This window comes from Carlito syrichta, unplaced genomic scaffold (assembly GCF_000164805.1).
Source record: "Carlito syrichta isolate Samal-C Ts95f unplaced genomic scaffold, Tarsius_syrichta-2.0.1 Scaffold314733, whole genome shotgun sequence".
NCBI classification, from domain to species: Eukaryota; Metazoa; Chordata; class Mammalia; order Primates; family Tarsiidae; genus Carlito; species Carlito syrichta.
The window spans coordinates 109,826-125,532 of record NW_007258829.1 but is presented as its reverse complement, the minus strand read 5'-3'; the positions used below and the strand labels follow the sequence as shown (position 1 = coordinate 125,532).

The 15,707-nt window shown below is 40.9% G+C and overlaps 1 protein-coding gene across 2 annotated transcripts in view; it reads right to left on the bottom strand.

The window, feature by feature from the left end:
* The window catches only part of SLC30A6 (solute carrier family 30 member 6), a 54,649-nt gene that overhangs the window by 30,601 nt on the left and 8,341 nt on the right, over positions 1-15,707 (bottom strand). Inside the window, exons 3-5 of one of the 2 annotated variants that reach the window (XM_008071813.2) lie at positions 10,866-10,950; positions 9,829-9,871; positions 3,152-3,217 (exon numbers count right to left, since the gene is read on the bottom strand). In XM_008071813.2, the coding sequence (XP_008070004.1) occupies positions 3,152-3,217; positions 9,829-9,871; positions 10,866-10,950 (194 nt within the window). The remainder of the gene's footprint in view (positions 1-3,151; positions 3,218-9,828; positions 9,872-10,865; positions 10,951-15,707) is intronic. The other variant, XM_008071815.2, reaches the window with a different exon arrangement.

Sequence of the window (15,707 nt, the reverse complement as noted above, 5' to 3'; positions counted from 1 at the left end):
ACTAGCACTTAGTGACACTAAGATCTGAATGGCAAGATGAAGCTAATCTTGCAATGATTAGGCTTAGAACATTTAGGCAGAGCATGTTCTAAGGCCCTGAGGCAGGGATGAGTTAACTGCGTTCAAATAATAGGAAGGAGGTTGGTCATGAGGGTGGTAAGCTGAGGAGAAGCAGGCAGGGTGCAGCTCACATAAGGGCTTTGTAAGTCAGGAAAAGAAGGCGGGAGTTTACCCTAAGGATGATGGGAACAGCTGGATGGTTTAGTGAGAAGCATGATGATATGATTTAGGTTCAAAAAGAAAAACACGGGTTGCTCTACAAAAAACAGGCTACAGCAGGGCAAGAGCAGACACACGATGGGGAGTGAGGGCGTCAGCCACCACGGAGGGCAAGAAATGAAGGCCGTCTGGTCAGGAAAGGTGGTTGGGAGATGGGAATGGGGACAGGGCAAATTCTGGGTGTGACAAAGGATACCTTGACATAATCCACTGATAGGTGAGATGTGGGTGATGGGTAATTCCTACAATTTTTGCTTGAACAAATGAGTGCTGGTGGTATTTACTGACATGGGGAAAACCACATAGGAAAAGGTTTGGGGAGAAGAAACCATGAATTCTACCATAAGTTTAAGACACTAATTAGGGTTCCGTGGTTCAGTCTGTAATCCCGGCACTTTGGCAAGTGGATTGCCTGATCCCGCGAGTTCGAGACCAGCCCAGGCAACTTGGCGAGACCTTGTCTCTACAATACACAAAAAATTACCTGGGTATGATAGTGCATGCCTGTACCTCCGGCTACCTGGAAGGCTGAGGTGGAAGGATCACCAGAGCCCAGCAGGTCGAGGCTGGGGTGACCGTGAACGTGCCACTGCACTCCAACCTGGGCGATAGAGTGAAACTCCAACTCAAAAAAAAAAATAAGCTGGGCTCGGTGGCTCAGCCTGTAATCCCGTGCCTTTGGGAGGCTGAGGCGAGTGGACTGCCTGAGCCCGCAGGTTCGGAACCCGCCTTGGCAACTTGGCGAGACCTCACCTCTACAATAAATTTAAAAAATGAGCCGGGCATGGTAGCGTGCGCCTGTAGTTCCAGCTACTTGGAAGGCTGAGGCAAAAGGATCACCGGAGCCCAGCAGGTTGAGGCTGCGTGGCCGGGAGCAGCCACTGCACTCCAGTCTGGGTGACAGAGTGAGACTCCAACTCAAGAAATAAAAATAAAAATAAAAAATAGAAATAAATAAAAAATAAAAAAGGACACCAAATGTGAAGTTGTCAGGGGGTTAGTTTGAAACTCTAGGTAGTTCTCAGATCTGGAGAGCTGGATTTTGAAGTCATTCAATATTTTCGACACAGCAAGTTATGTGACTGACTGCAATTTTATTTCCGTTCTTCACTTTATTGTTTAATCAACTCCTCCTTTCCTGTTCACTCTAAGCAGGTGGGCCTAAATGGGAGCTGTCAGGTCCTTCCGTGCCCATCTGCCGCCCTCAGTAACTCAGCTAACGCCTGTGCCACGCTGGACCAAGCAGTCGTCCTTTCTCATGGCTTTCTGAACCAGGGCTGGGGAAGAGTCCTTTCTTCTCTAGGATGAAGGTGAGAGGGTGTGAATTAAGTCCTGCTAGGAGTGACCATTCCGGGTTGCTGAAGGAAAGAGACTGCACCCAGCATGCAGAGAAAAGCAGGCCTGAGCCGTAAGAAAGAGACAACGTCCTCAGTGGCCTTGTGCCTGTGCCAGTTACTGTCTTCTCTGAGTTTGGTTCCATAAAGTGTCAAAGTCCCCACTTCCCCTCAAACTACTTTAGTTTAGATTTCTGTCACTTGCAAACAAAATATTTGACTCAAAGAGTGACAGATTTCCTCACATGGCTATCTATACCTCACAGTGACTGTTATAGTGATTGTCCAAGTCTATCAAATTTCAGTGACACTTATGAATACTCTTATTTTGCATTAACATTTCATGTTTACTTCACACCATTGTTTGAGTACATACAATCTGACTTTGTTCAAAAGAATGCAATCCCAAGAGACAGCATGGTGTAGTAGAGAAGAAGGATAAGTTTGGTTCAAAAATTTCTTTTACTGAAGTAAAATTCTTCTTTCAAATTTCAAATCCTTGAACCTGAAAGGAACTCATTTTTTTTCTTTTTTTCCGAGCTGGAGTCTCACTCTTGTTGCCCAGACTGGAGTGCAGTGGCATGTTCCCGGCCACCACAGCCACGACCTGCTGGGCTCCGCCGATCCTTCCACCTCAGTCTTCCAAGTAGCTGGAACTACAGGCGCGCTCTACCATGCCTAGCTAATTTTCTTATTTATTGTAGAGATGAGGTCTTGCCAAGTTGCCCAGGCGGGTCTTGAACCCGCAGGCTCAGGCAATCCACTCACCTCGGCCTCCCAAAACACGGGATCACAGGCTGAGCCACTGAGCCCAGCTGGAACTCATTTTTTAATACATTTTTTTGAAACCCTCTGGTAGAAAAGATTACTAGAAAATAACAAATTCTTTGTTAGATCCACCGCTATCACAAATTAAGTCTTAGATAAAAATACATCTCTAAGACGGGCGTGGTGGTTCATACCAGCATTTAGGGAAGTGGAGATGAGAGATCTGCCTGTGCAACTCAGCAAGACATCTCTACAATACATCAAAAATTAACCTGGCATAATACATCAAAAAATTAACTAGGCATGGTGGCGCATGCCTGTAGTTCCAGCTACTTGGAAGTCTGAGGTGGAAGGATTATCTGAGCCCAGCAAGTTGAGGCTGCGATAGCCATGAACATGCCACTATACTCCAGTCTGGGCAACAGAGTGAGACTCCATGTATACCAATGTATAATATTAAACTATATTACATTTACTTTAACATCTAGATGGTATACTGACATGAAAATCCTTCATACTTTTACTAGCTAAAATAAGAAGTTCCTAAAATAAAAAGAACCTAATATGAACATTTAATTTTTATATGATTTATATTTAAAATATTTAGGTTTCTTTTGGAAGACGCTTTTCTATCTATTTTCACTATTTGATCATTCACCAAGCAGGCAGCATTTATTTTCCAGCAATACTCTAGCTAGTTCTTTGCTGCCTATCATAATGCTTATTTGAGTAGCCATAAATGATCAGAAAATAAAGTAACTGGAACTTACCCAAATGAATAGACAGGACTGGGTTTCCTCATAGTTACCCAGTAACTTATTAAACATGTCATTAAACTAAGTAAAAAAGAAAAATAAATTTAACATTAGAACCAGAACTAGAAGAGAATATGCAAAGATAAATTAAGTTTTCAGAATTCCTATGATGCTGGAAGTTATCAGTGTTTGCATAGACAAAGCTAATAATTACTCTAATAATTTATTAGAATAAATAAACAATTCCAATCATTTATCATCTAATCACAATGAGCATACTGATACATGGCATATTTGGAAGATGACTGTTTTAACACGTGAAGAAATTTATAATATATCATTAAGTCAGTTAAACAGAACCTAAACTCATACTTTCTCTATAAATGCTATTTACCCTAAATGGTTTCTATAACTGAAAATGCTAAAAAATGGCATAGTAACAATAATGGTAATATATTTTACCCGAGGCAGATACAATACATTTTAACTTTGATAAGCATTAATATTTGTTAAAAGTTAAACAAGGCTGGGCGCAGTGGCTCAAGCCTGTAATCCCAGAACTTTGGGAGGCCAAGGTGAGGGGACTGCCTGAGCCCACAGGTTCGAGAACAGCCTGGGTGACTTGGCGAGACCTCATCTCTACAATAAATAAATTTTTAAAAAAATAGCTGGGCTTGGTAGCACGCGCCTGTAGTTCTGGCTACTTGGAAGGTTGAAGCAGAAGGATCACCTGAGCCCAACAGGTCGACGCTGGGGTGGCTGTAAGCATGCATAGCACTACACTCCAGCCTGCGTGATGGAGTGAGACTCCAACTCAAAAAAAAAAGAAGTTAAACAAAATATTAGTAACGCTCTGACAACATTCTGAATAAGAATCTTATATTCCAAGATTATGTTCCAAGTATAGAGGAGATTCACTCTAAAATAACTTACTACAGTGTGAAATTCAGTAACAACAATCTGTTTTAGAACCAATTAAACAGGTTGAGGTACCTGATTAATGAAAAGGCATCCTTAAGTCATACCCCTAAGCCTAGGATCTTGAAGACATCCAGGTGGAAGTCTTTTGTAACCCTTAATGGGAATACGAAAGGCCACGATGCAGGGAGTCAACAGGCTGCTTCCCAGCTCATGACTCATCACTTGTTATTAACTGACCCTCAAGCCCCATCTACACACAGTGGGACCTGGTATGCTCTCCTGTGACCCTGCTTCTTGGCCGCAGTGACTCATTCACAGGTGGGCACCTGAAGCACCAACCTAAGCTGGGCCCAAACTCTGCTCCGGGAAAATGTGGAGCTGAACCATGGCATTCCAGGCTTAACTGTCTGCTTTCCTGAGCAGAAATGCCACCTGGAACATTTAGAGCAGGATCTCTATTTCTATCCCTGGAGTGGGAGCAAGGAAAGCTGACCTACAGCTCCAAGGAGTCCACGCATAGGGAGCAGACAGGCAAGATGGAGAGGGCAAGTTAGACGCCTACAGAGTTCTGGTCTTGGAGCCTAGCAAAGCTGCCCGCAGATTCCGTGAAACACCCCTGAACCTATAAAATTGAGGGTCTTCCACCCCTGCTCCCCCAAGACAGCTCCAGTGGAAGTCTGATGGCTACAACCAGAAGAGTCCTGGCTAATTCCCTGCCGGAGTTTCACATTCATCATGACCAAGTTTTCAGTCCACTAACCTCACGTGCAATGCAAATAAGCAGCCAGAATTTGGTATTTACATGGAAGCTAGGCTAATGATCTGGTTGGTTTTGAAGGCAGAGATGACTTTCAAAACTGGACTGGATAAAGACTGAGTGAGTTTTTGTGGTCAGAAATATACGATTGGCTGGGTGTGCTGACTCACAGCTGTAAACCTAGCACTTTGGGAGGTTGAGGTGATTGCTTGACCCCAGGAGTTTGAGATCAGCCTGGGCAACATAGTGAAACCTTGTCTTTATAAAAAAATATATTAAAAATTAGCCAGGCATGGTGGCGCATGCCTGTGGTCCCAGCTATTCAGGAGGCTGAGGTGGAAGGATCACCTGAGACCAAAAGGTCAATCCTGCAATGAGGCATGATTGTGCCACGGTGCTTCAGCCTGGGCACAAAGGAAAAAGGAAAGAAAGAAATATATTACTGAAGCATAAATTATAAAATTTTTCTTTTTATAATTAAATTTTATGTTGATGAGATTTGCCAATAATAAAAAACCTGAAAAATTCAGTGTGTCTGAATACTGATTTTTGAAATTTCACCCTTAAAAAAATGAATGAAAAGTCTCTGAAACCTTTATTATCAATTTTAAGAAGAGTATTTTTTTACATTGTAGAAACCCTAAAATCAGGGTCTTACAGTGTGTGGTGCATCACAGTTGAATTGGTAGCATTTTTCTCTTTCTTGGAAACACATAAAATGAGTATTTATCTTATAATTGTTGGAATATAATATTTGCTGAAATATGGTGTTTTCATCTAGTTTACTTTGCCTTACTCTATAAATGTAATAAATCAGCACTCACTCACTAAAAAAAATTCAAAATGTTAGTTCTATTTGTATGTATAAATCAATTCTTATCAATTTCTGTAGTTTAATAACATATTTTTGGAGGCTGGCTGTGGTGGCTCATGCCTGTAATAACAGTACTTTGGGAGGCTGAGGCAATAGGGCTGCTTGAGCCCAGGAGTTGGAGACCAGTCCCCGCATAGTGAGGCCTAGACTCTACAAAAAATTTTTTAAATAACCAGGTGTGGTGGCACGTAATCCCAAATACTCGGGAGGCTGAGGAGGAAGGACTGTTAGAGTGCAGGAGGTCGAGGCTGTGGTGAGCCAGGATCTTGCCACTGCACTCCAGTCTGAGTGACAGAGTGAGACCCCGACTCAAAAAACAAAACAGAACATCCTTTGGGAATTAATGTTCTGCATTACAATGTACTTCTGCACCTCTATGTAAACCAACAGCATTCATTAGCACAGTGCTCTGAAACCAGGTGCCACTTTCTCCTTGTGCCTCTGAGCCTCCTCATGAACCTGGACCACACGCCTCCTTCTTCTGAGATGCTAAGAATCGAGAGTTGACACGGATGGGAGTTGTGGCCCCAAAGAGAGAAGCCTCTTCAAAGGAGAGAAAATAGCTTACTTATGGACTTCAGGACATTAGGGTCCCACTGGTATTTTTTTTTTAATTTTTAATTTTAAAGATGTGGGGTACAATTCAGGGTAAGGGATACAAATGTTCTATTATGCAGGTACCCTTGTTGATGAAGTATGCCCCCCTTCCCCTCGTTGTTATTTTTTTGAATTTTACTTATTAATTATTATCAAATGTGGTTGTAACATTAATAACTATTCCCCTAGGTAACATTTATTTTTGAATTAGTATTTTAATTACATAATTTAAAACTCCAGTCCTTCAGGAGGTCGAAGTGAGAGGACTGCTTGAGCCCAGGAGGTGGAAACCAGCCTGAGCAACATAGTGAGACTTCACCTCTACAAAAATTCAAAAAAAGTAGCCGGGTGCGGTGGCGCATGCCTGTAGTTCCAGCTACTTGGGAGGCTGAGACAGAAGGATTGCCTGAGCCCAGGAGGTGGAGGCTGCAGTAAGCAGTGATGGTGCCACTGCACTCCAGCCTGGGTAACAGAGGGAGACTTTGACTCAAAACTAATAAAATAAAATAAAATAAAATAAAACAAAAAATTTGCAGAAGGATGTAAAGTGGGAAAATTCTAACTTTGTCTTCGTGCCACTGAGCCTTACTTTCAGAGGCAACCATTATTATCAGTTTCTTGTTTATCCTTCCATGAATATTTATGCAAATACAAACAAATGAGTGTAATGTCTGGCTGTGCATGTGTGTCTTATTTCTTTCTCCTTTTCAGTACAAATTACAGTATCCTATACACACCATGGTGTATCTTGCTTTTTCCACTTATCCCATATCTCTATCCCATATCAATATACTCAGTGCTTTGCCCTATTTATGGAGACCTAACATTTGATTACACAGACTACTGGTTCTCAAAAGTGTGGTCCCTAAATGAGCAGTATTAGTTTCGCCTGATGCTATAAATGCAAACTCTTGAGCCCTCCTGAATCCTATACCTCCTGAATCAGAAACTATGGAAATGAAGCAGTACGTATTTTAATGAGACTTTCCAAGTAATTCTAATGTATTCTCAAGTTTAGAACTCTATGGGATATATGAATTACAAATAGCATATATACATCATATGCACTATGGGACATATGAATTACAAATAGCATATATTTCATCAGCCAGGTGCGGTGGCTCAAGCCTGTTAATCCCAGCACTTTGGGAGGCCAAGGCGAGAGGAATGCCTGAGCCCGCGGTTCGAGACCAGCCTGGGCAACATGGTGAGGCCTCGTTTCTACAATAAATCAAAAAATTAGCCATGCGTGGTAGCACACACCTGTAGTTCCAGCTACTTGGAAGGCTGAGGCAGAAGGATCGCCTGAGCCCAGCAGGTCAACGCTGGGGGTGGCCATAAGTGTGCCACTGGTGACAGAGTGAGACCCTGACTCAAAAAAACCAAACACACAAAGAGAGAGAGAGAGAGAAACTGGACTCCATCAAAACTGAACACTTAAAGACTTCAAAGAACACTGGCAAACAAAAAAACAACTCACAGAATGTGAGAAAGTTTTTCAAGTCAAAAATCTGATAAGAGATTTGTATCTAGAATACGTAATAAACGATTTCAACTCAACAATAAAAAGACAAATAACCCAAGTAAAAAATGGGCAAATAATGTAAATAGGTAAGTCTCCAAAGAAGATATACAAATGACCAATAAACACACAAAACAATGTTTAACATCATTGGTCAATAAGATAATGAAAATCAAAAGCACAATGAAATACCAATTCACATCAACTAGGATGGCTATAATAAAAAGACAGATAATAACAAGTGTTGGTGTGGAAGTGGAGTAACTGGAATCCTTATACACTACCAGTAGAAAAAAATTGGTGCCGTCACCTTGGGAAATAGTCTGGCTGTTTTTCAAACATTTAAACATGTAGTTTTCATATTATCCTGAAATTCCACTCCCAGGTATATAACTAAGAAAAATAAAAATCTATGTCTAAACAAAAACTTAAACATTTACAGCAGCATTATTCCTAATAGCCAAGAAGTGGAAACAGTCTTGTGTCCATCAAATGGTGAACAATAAAATGGGTACAGTCACATAATTCAGCCATAAAAAGAAAGAGCAAGTACTGATACATACTACAATAAAACACTAAAAGCATTAGGCTAAGAAGACAGTCATAATGGACCACATATTGTGTGATTCCATTTATAGGTAATGTCCAAAACAGGCCAGTTCACAGAGAGAAAAAGTAGATTAGTGGTTGCCTAGGGTTTGAGGAGGAAATGGACTGACTGGGGAGTAAGGGCTAAGGGGAGTGAGTTCTTTTTGGAGAGTAATGAAAATGTTATAAAACTGAAGGACGCATAACTCTTTGAATATACTAAAAGTCACTGTGAAGGTATGCAAATTATATCTCAATAAAGCTGATTTTTCTTTTTTTTTTTTGAGTTGGAGTCTCATTCTGTCGCCCAGACTGGAGTGCAGTGGCTGCTCCTGGCCACCGCAGCCTCGACCTGCTGGGCTCTGGCGATCCTTCCGCCTCAGCCTTCCAAGTAGCTGGAACTACAGGCATGCGCTACCACGCCCGGCTGATTTTTTTATTTATTGTAGAGATGAGGTCTCGCTACCCAGGCGGGTCTCGAACCCGCGGGCTCAGGCAATCCACTCACCTCAGCCTCCCAAAGGCGCGGGATTACAGGCTGAGCCACCGAGCCCGGCTTAAAGCCGAGTTTTTAAAAAACAGGAGAGCACCTGTTTCTCCAACAGCCTCAACAAGGAGGAAATGGACAGTCATAATGGACCACATATTGTCTCTACAATAAATCAAAAATGAGCCAGGTGTTACCACACACACCCATAGTTCCAGTTACTTGGAAGGCTTAGGTGGAAGGATCACGGGAGCCCAGCAGGTCAACGATGGAGTGGCCGTGAACATGCCACTGCATCCCAGCCTGGGGGGCAGAGTAAGATTCCAACCCCTCCCCCCAAAAAATTAGCCTTTTGTCTAAAATATGAATTATAAATATCTTCTCAGGTTGTTCTCTGTTCATGGTAATATTTGCTACCTAGATTTAAAATTTTTAATATAATTGAATTTATCCATATTTTATTGCTTTTGGGTTTTATGTCATCTTTAAAATATCACATAATAAATTCTCCTAAGTGTTTAGGTCTATTACTCAACTTTCTATTCTGTTCAGTGTTTTTCACATGAAATTGAGAACAAGCTTGCCTAGTTTGATTAATTTAGAACTGACTTTTTAAAATGATTCTAAGTATTCCTATCTAAGGACGTGATTTACCGTTCCATTTTTTCCAGGTCTTCTTCTTTGTCCTTTAGAATCATTTTGAAGTTTTTTTCACACAGTGCATACATATCTTATTAAGTTTATACCTGGGTATTTATCTTTTGTTGTTATGTAAATTATGTTTTTGTCTATTATATCTCTAATTGTTGATGTCTGTGTGTATGTCCTATGTTGATTACTTCATTTGTTTAGTATGTTACTTTCCTTTATGCAAATGTCTTCATAAATTCAAAGCAACAAAGTCTTTATTGGCTCCAATACATTAAAGAGATTTTTTTTAACTTACCTAAAAAGATCAAAAATGGTCAGGTAAGTATAAGCAGTTAAAGCTGCAAAACAACAAAAAGACTAATTAAAATGTTACTGAATCCTTGGTTATAAAACACAGCAAGTCACCAAAACTGCTCAAACCAGGGATATCTGCTACCGAAAAAAGTTTTATGTCGTGGGTCAATCTCATATTGTGGTAATTACCTAGTAAACTTAATAAACTTGACATGCAGCCAAAGTTGGTTAACGGAGGAGCTTACTGTGGAACCCAATTTCTCCATCAGGAAAAATGAAGCAGTACATGCTCCAAGGCCCTGTGACCATATTTCTGCCTGCTGTCACCTCAGTACTAATTGAAGTGTATTATTTGAATCGTAGAAAAGAACAATGTTTAAAAACATAAGAAGTCAAGACATGAGAAAAAAATCACAGAATTCCCTTTTTAAGAAAAAAAATCAACAAGCCTCAAAATCTTATTTATAGGCAAGCCACAGTGGCTCAATCCTATAATCCCAGCAATTTGGAAGGCTGAGGTGAGAGGATTGCCTGAGCCCACAGGTTTGAAACCAGTCTGGGCACCTTGGTGAGACTTCATCTCTACAATAAATGAAAAAATTAGCAGGGCGTGGTAGCATGCACTTGTAGTTCCGCCAACTTGGAAGGCTGAGGCAGAAGAATTGCCAGAGCCCAGCAGGCTGACGCTGAGGTGGCCATGAGCGTGCCACTGCACTCCAGCCAGGGCGATAGAGTCAGACTCTGACACACATACACAAAAATCTTATTTATAAACTGCATAAAGTCTTAATCTATCACATTAAAAAGAAATCTTAGTTTCACATATAGATTTTGTTTTGTTTTAGCAGCTCACTAAAAATGATAATGTCCTAACAAATCAACCAAACTTTACAGTTTACAGGGCCATTTAAATCACTGGGTTATATACATTTCAGAATAATATATTCTATGTAAAGAATGGTGTGCCTTTATTTAAAATCAGAATAATAAAAATGAAACTAATAACTAACTCCACAGAAATTACAAATGGTGACATACCTATACTATTAGTAGAACTGCACCACATGAGCAGGAAGCCAGTACATATCAGGTTTATTGCACCAAAGAGCAATATCTTCCAGGACTGTGAAGAAGAAAATCATTCTTACTTGTACAGTACTGATCCATTCTGTGTTCAAGTCTCTGAAATTCACACCTTGATATTCAAAAAGTCTATGTCATACCTTCTGTAACTACCAACATTATCATCAACTCAGTTACTACTATAGTATATAAATCATATAAATCTAAAAGAATAATTCCAGAAAGGGAATTTTTCAAGAGAAAACACATTCTGACATGGAAACTCTTTTTTTCACTAAGAAAAAAACATGGGCAATTTCTCTTGCCCATGCCAGCTCTGGCTTGTCTCCCTTTCTTTTCTCTTTCCTTTCTCTAATAAACTTTGCTTTTTAAAAATAAAGTTAAAAAAAAGAAAAGAAAAAATATGCACATATGTGTATCATTTTATCTCTATAAAAATGTATTGTAGAGACAATGATAAAGCAAATGAGACAAAATGTAAGCAATTAGTGAATCTGAGTAAAGGGCATAAAGGCCTTCCTTATACTAATTTTGCAACTTTTCTACAAGTTTGAAATTATATCAAAATAAGAAGTTACCCCCCAAAACGGGGCAGTACTTGAGTATTTATCAAAAAAGTTGTATGAAATAGCACTGCAAAAGAGAAAAAACTGGCACAGTTAGTTCATAGAACAGGGAGAATCTGAGATAAACCTTGAAAATAGCTAGGGTTTAGCCAGAGGGAGGAGGAAAGGCATTCCAAAAACAAAGGAAGAAGAGAGCAAGTGAAGCATTTTTTATTTTTGTTCTGCCTCCTCCCTACAAAAAAAGGCCTATGCTTGTTTCAAAGTAGAGGGAAAAGAAACTAGCAAAAAGGTAATAGCTGGGAAGTCTTACAGCTAAACCCACGCAAAGGTCAAATGTATTATGAGACAAGGTGGTCTCAGAACACTGAGGGAAGATATAGGTTCAGAAAAGAGGAAGACCACTACTGAGAAAGTGAGGACAAGGAAGTGACTGCAGGGACAAAACACTGCAAGGTTCAAAGAAGTGAAGAGGGAGGTAACACAGAACTAACAGTTTACAAAAGAAAAAGCAAAGCCATTTTCCAACACAGGATGTGGTAAAGTCACACTGGAAACTTAAATCCAGGGAGAATTGCAGAAGGGCTGTTGTGATGAGCATACTGAATCATCAAAGATGAGAACAAATTGCCAGCATGATGAGTCCGGAGACACCATTCTGCAAATTCCTCTAAGCCACGAACAGAAACAGAGAAGCAGGTGAGGTGGGGATGTCAGAGACGTGAGAGGGGACTGGGGCAAAGGACTCTAATCCAAAGAAGACAACGATGAACTGACTGGACATGGGGTCTAATCAGAACAGGGATTCAAGAGTCAGAAAAGAAGGAAAAGAATGTAAACTGGAAAATGGCATTCCCTACAGCTCTGCTGCTGAACAAAGCTATCATCCATTCAAGAAATGTTTGAGCATCTATTTTGTGCCAGACACTGTTCAAGGCTATTGAGGATATAGTAGCAAACAAAACATGGATCTTACAATCTAGGTGGGGTGACAGACAATAAGTAAATACAGTATCTAAGGTCAGGCCTTAGCAAACCAGGAAGAAAAAATATACTAGGGTAAAAAGACAATACGGGAGATATGGAAGGGTTATTCTCACAGACAAGATGGTAAGAAAAGACCCCTTTGGTAAGGTGACATGTGACCAGAAATCTAGAAGAGGCAAAGGTGCCAAGTATGCATATATCTGGGAGAAAAAATGGGAACCACAATGCAAATGTCTGAGGCAGGGGAGGGAGTACCTGGCTGAGGATAGCCACAGCAGAGTGGGTGAGAAGGAGTCTGGGGCTATATCAGGCAGTGGTTTGCAGGCCAGGAAAAACACTAGAATTTATCCCAAATGAGATGGAGTGACTTAGCCTACATTTAGAAAGATCATACTGGCTTCTCTATGGAGAACATACTGTATAGGAGCAAGGATGGAAGTAGGAAGACTATTTAGAGAATGTGATTACAATAATCCATGAAGAAACAACAGAGGCTTTGAAGGTGCTATGAAGGTGTCATGAGAGTCAGACTCTTGAGTGCTACGTTGAAGACAGAGCCAGATTCATTTGTGAAATGAAAGTAAAGAGTAAGGATTGAGAATACGCTCAGTTTTCTGGCCTGAGCATTTGGAAGAATAGGGAGACCACTGAGTGGGGAAGCATTGAAGATCAAAGTTCAGGTTTGACCATAGTAAGTTTGAGATGCTCATTAGAGATTCGGGTGGAAATTAGAAGGCCATCATATACAGGAATCCAGAGCCAGGGGAGAGGTTAGGGCTTGAGATGTAAGTGTAGGGCCATCAGCATACAGACGGTGGCAAAAGACACAGAAAAAGATGGTATCCCTAGACGTAAATGAATACAAAAAGGAGGGACTGGAGCTCTAAGACCTGGGGCACTCCAAAACTTGGGGGTCAGAAAGATGAGAGACACACGGCAAAGGAGACTAAAAAATAATGGCCAAGTAAGTAGAAGGAAACCAAGGTGCTGTTTTAGAGACCAAATGAATAAAGGGTTTTATGGAGGAAGTGACCAATCTTTATCAAATATTGTTGAAGGTCAAGCTGAGTGAGAAATGAGGATGATCACTGATCTTTGGCAATTCAGAGGTTCCTGGTTACCTTGTAAAAACTGTTTATGTGGATGAGTGGGGACTAGTGTTAGACCGGTGTGTTCAATAGAGATGGGGAGTAGAGAAGCTAACTACAGAGAGTATAGAAAAGTCTGAGTAGTTCTGCTATAAAAAAGGGCTGAGAAATGATGAACCCTACAAGTGGAGCAGGTAATTATGATGCAAGAAAGAGGAGACTGATGCGAGAAAAACAATGACACAACAAACAGAAGGAATGTCATCTCTTTGTAGGAAGGACATGGAGGGATTGGCCTTCGGCAGCAGAAAAGACCGTTCATTTGCAGAAACGAAGGGAAGGCAGAGTATTAGTTGACATGCTATAGTGATAGGCCAGAGAAGTTTTCTTCTGATCACTTCTTTCCCCTTAGTGACACAGGAAGCAAGGTTATCAGGTTAGCGTGAGGATGAAGGTTTTGGAAGTATCAGAATAAAAATAAAAAGAAAATGTTATGAAACAGTCATCTAGGAAAGTGAACAATGGAATGAACCAAAGAAACAGTATGGGCAGCACTAACGGCCCATGTGATCAGGAATTCAAAGTGAGACCAGTCAGCATGGTTGCTTCACTCAGGTTACACTCAGTTGTTTAGGGGCAAGGACAGAGTAGAAAGAAAGTGAGCTTGTGAAGGCTCAGGATCTTCCAGGGAGGTATGAAGGCAAGGGGTGACGGAGGAAACGAGAGCACACCAAAGCAAACGATGAAGATGGACGACAGAATCTAAGCTGGATAAGGAGACAAAGGAGGACCAGGGAGGTACAAAGTAGTGACAATACAGCAAAGTCAATGGATTGGAGGTTGCAGTAAAACTGAGGAATGGCAGGAGTCGGGGCAATAGAGGAGTGAACTAGAGATGGGCGTCAGTGACTAGTGAGTGAGATGGCTGCAACCGAGACAAGAGGTTTGTAGTAGTTATAAAGTGAGAAGCTCGGTCAGGCACGGTGGCTCACACCGGTAATCCCAGTACTTTGGGAGATAGAGGCAAGATGACTGCCTGAGCCCAGGGGATCGAGACTGACCTGGACAACTTGGCGAGACCGCATCTCTACAATAAATTAAAAATTGGCCAGGTATGGTGGCACACGCCTGTTGTTCCGGCTAATTGGAAGACTGAAGCAGAAGGATCGTCTGAGCCCAGCAGGTCAAGGCTGCAGCGGCTGTGAGCATGCCACTGCACTCCAGCCTGGGCAACAGAGTGAGACTTCAACTTAAAAAAAAAACACAACAAAAAACAAAGTGAGAAGCTCTAGGGTACAACCACAGGAGTGGATGACTGGGAGGGACGGAAGACAAGATTACTTGTGGAGAAGAAGTAAGAAACTGAGAAGGATCTTGACATGTGAAATTGACAAGAATTGTGAGCAGTGGTGAAGAACGATGAGCTGGGGTGTCTCTGATGGTTTAAATTAGACAGAGAACATCTGCACAGCTCAGGTGTCCCTACTCTGGTTTGTTCTACTGCTGTTCTGTAGCATACTGTGCTTCAATAAAGTGCACTGTCAAAGCACTTCCTCTTTCCATCTGTAATACAGTTGCTTTCCATCAACATCACAGAGTTCTACCTATTCTCAAGAGATCATAGTGGACTAGATATCTAAAAAACAGATGAATCATCTACCTTTGGCTCTTTAACATTCAGGGCATGATATTTCCAGGCATTAGAGTTATTAAGTTATGTTGATATTTCAAGGTTTTAGTACAGGAGCAATGGTGGTAAGTAAAGAAGCTTCTAGTCTAGTTCATGATACAAGGCCAATATCATTGGTTCTGATTATTGTTATGTTTTATTGAAGTTAGCTTTATATAAAACTAGTCAAATATGTCTTGGGTGGTTATATAAAAAGGTGAGTGAAATAGATAGTCACTACCCTCAGAGAGTTTAAATTTAGACAGTAATGACAAGAATGAAAACGGCATAACAGAAGATCTACGCTGGTGGCCCAAAAGGGTGACATTTATTTATTTATTTATTTAGGCTCAAAGCATGACATATCTTTCCTGCCTGACATTAAAAAATGACAATACAACAGTAGCAAATATCTGTCGGGGGATGGGAATACACTTCTTATCTACAGGGTGCCTGAATGAAACGTCATTGTACACCTAACCCTTAACTG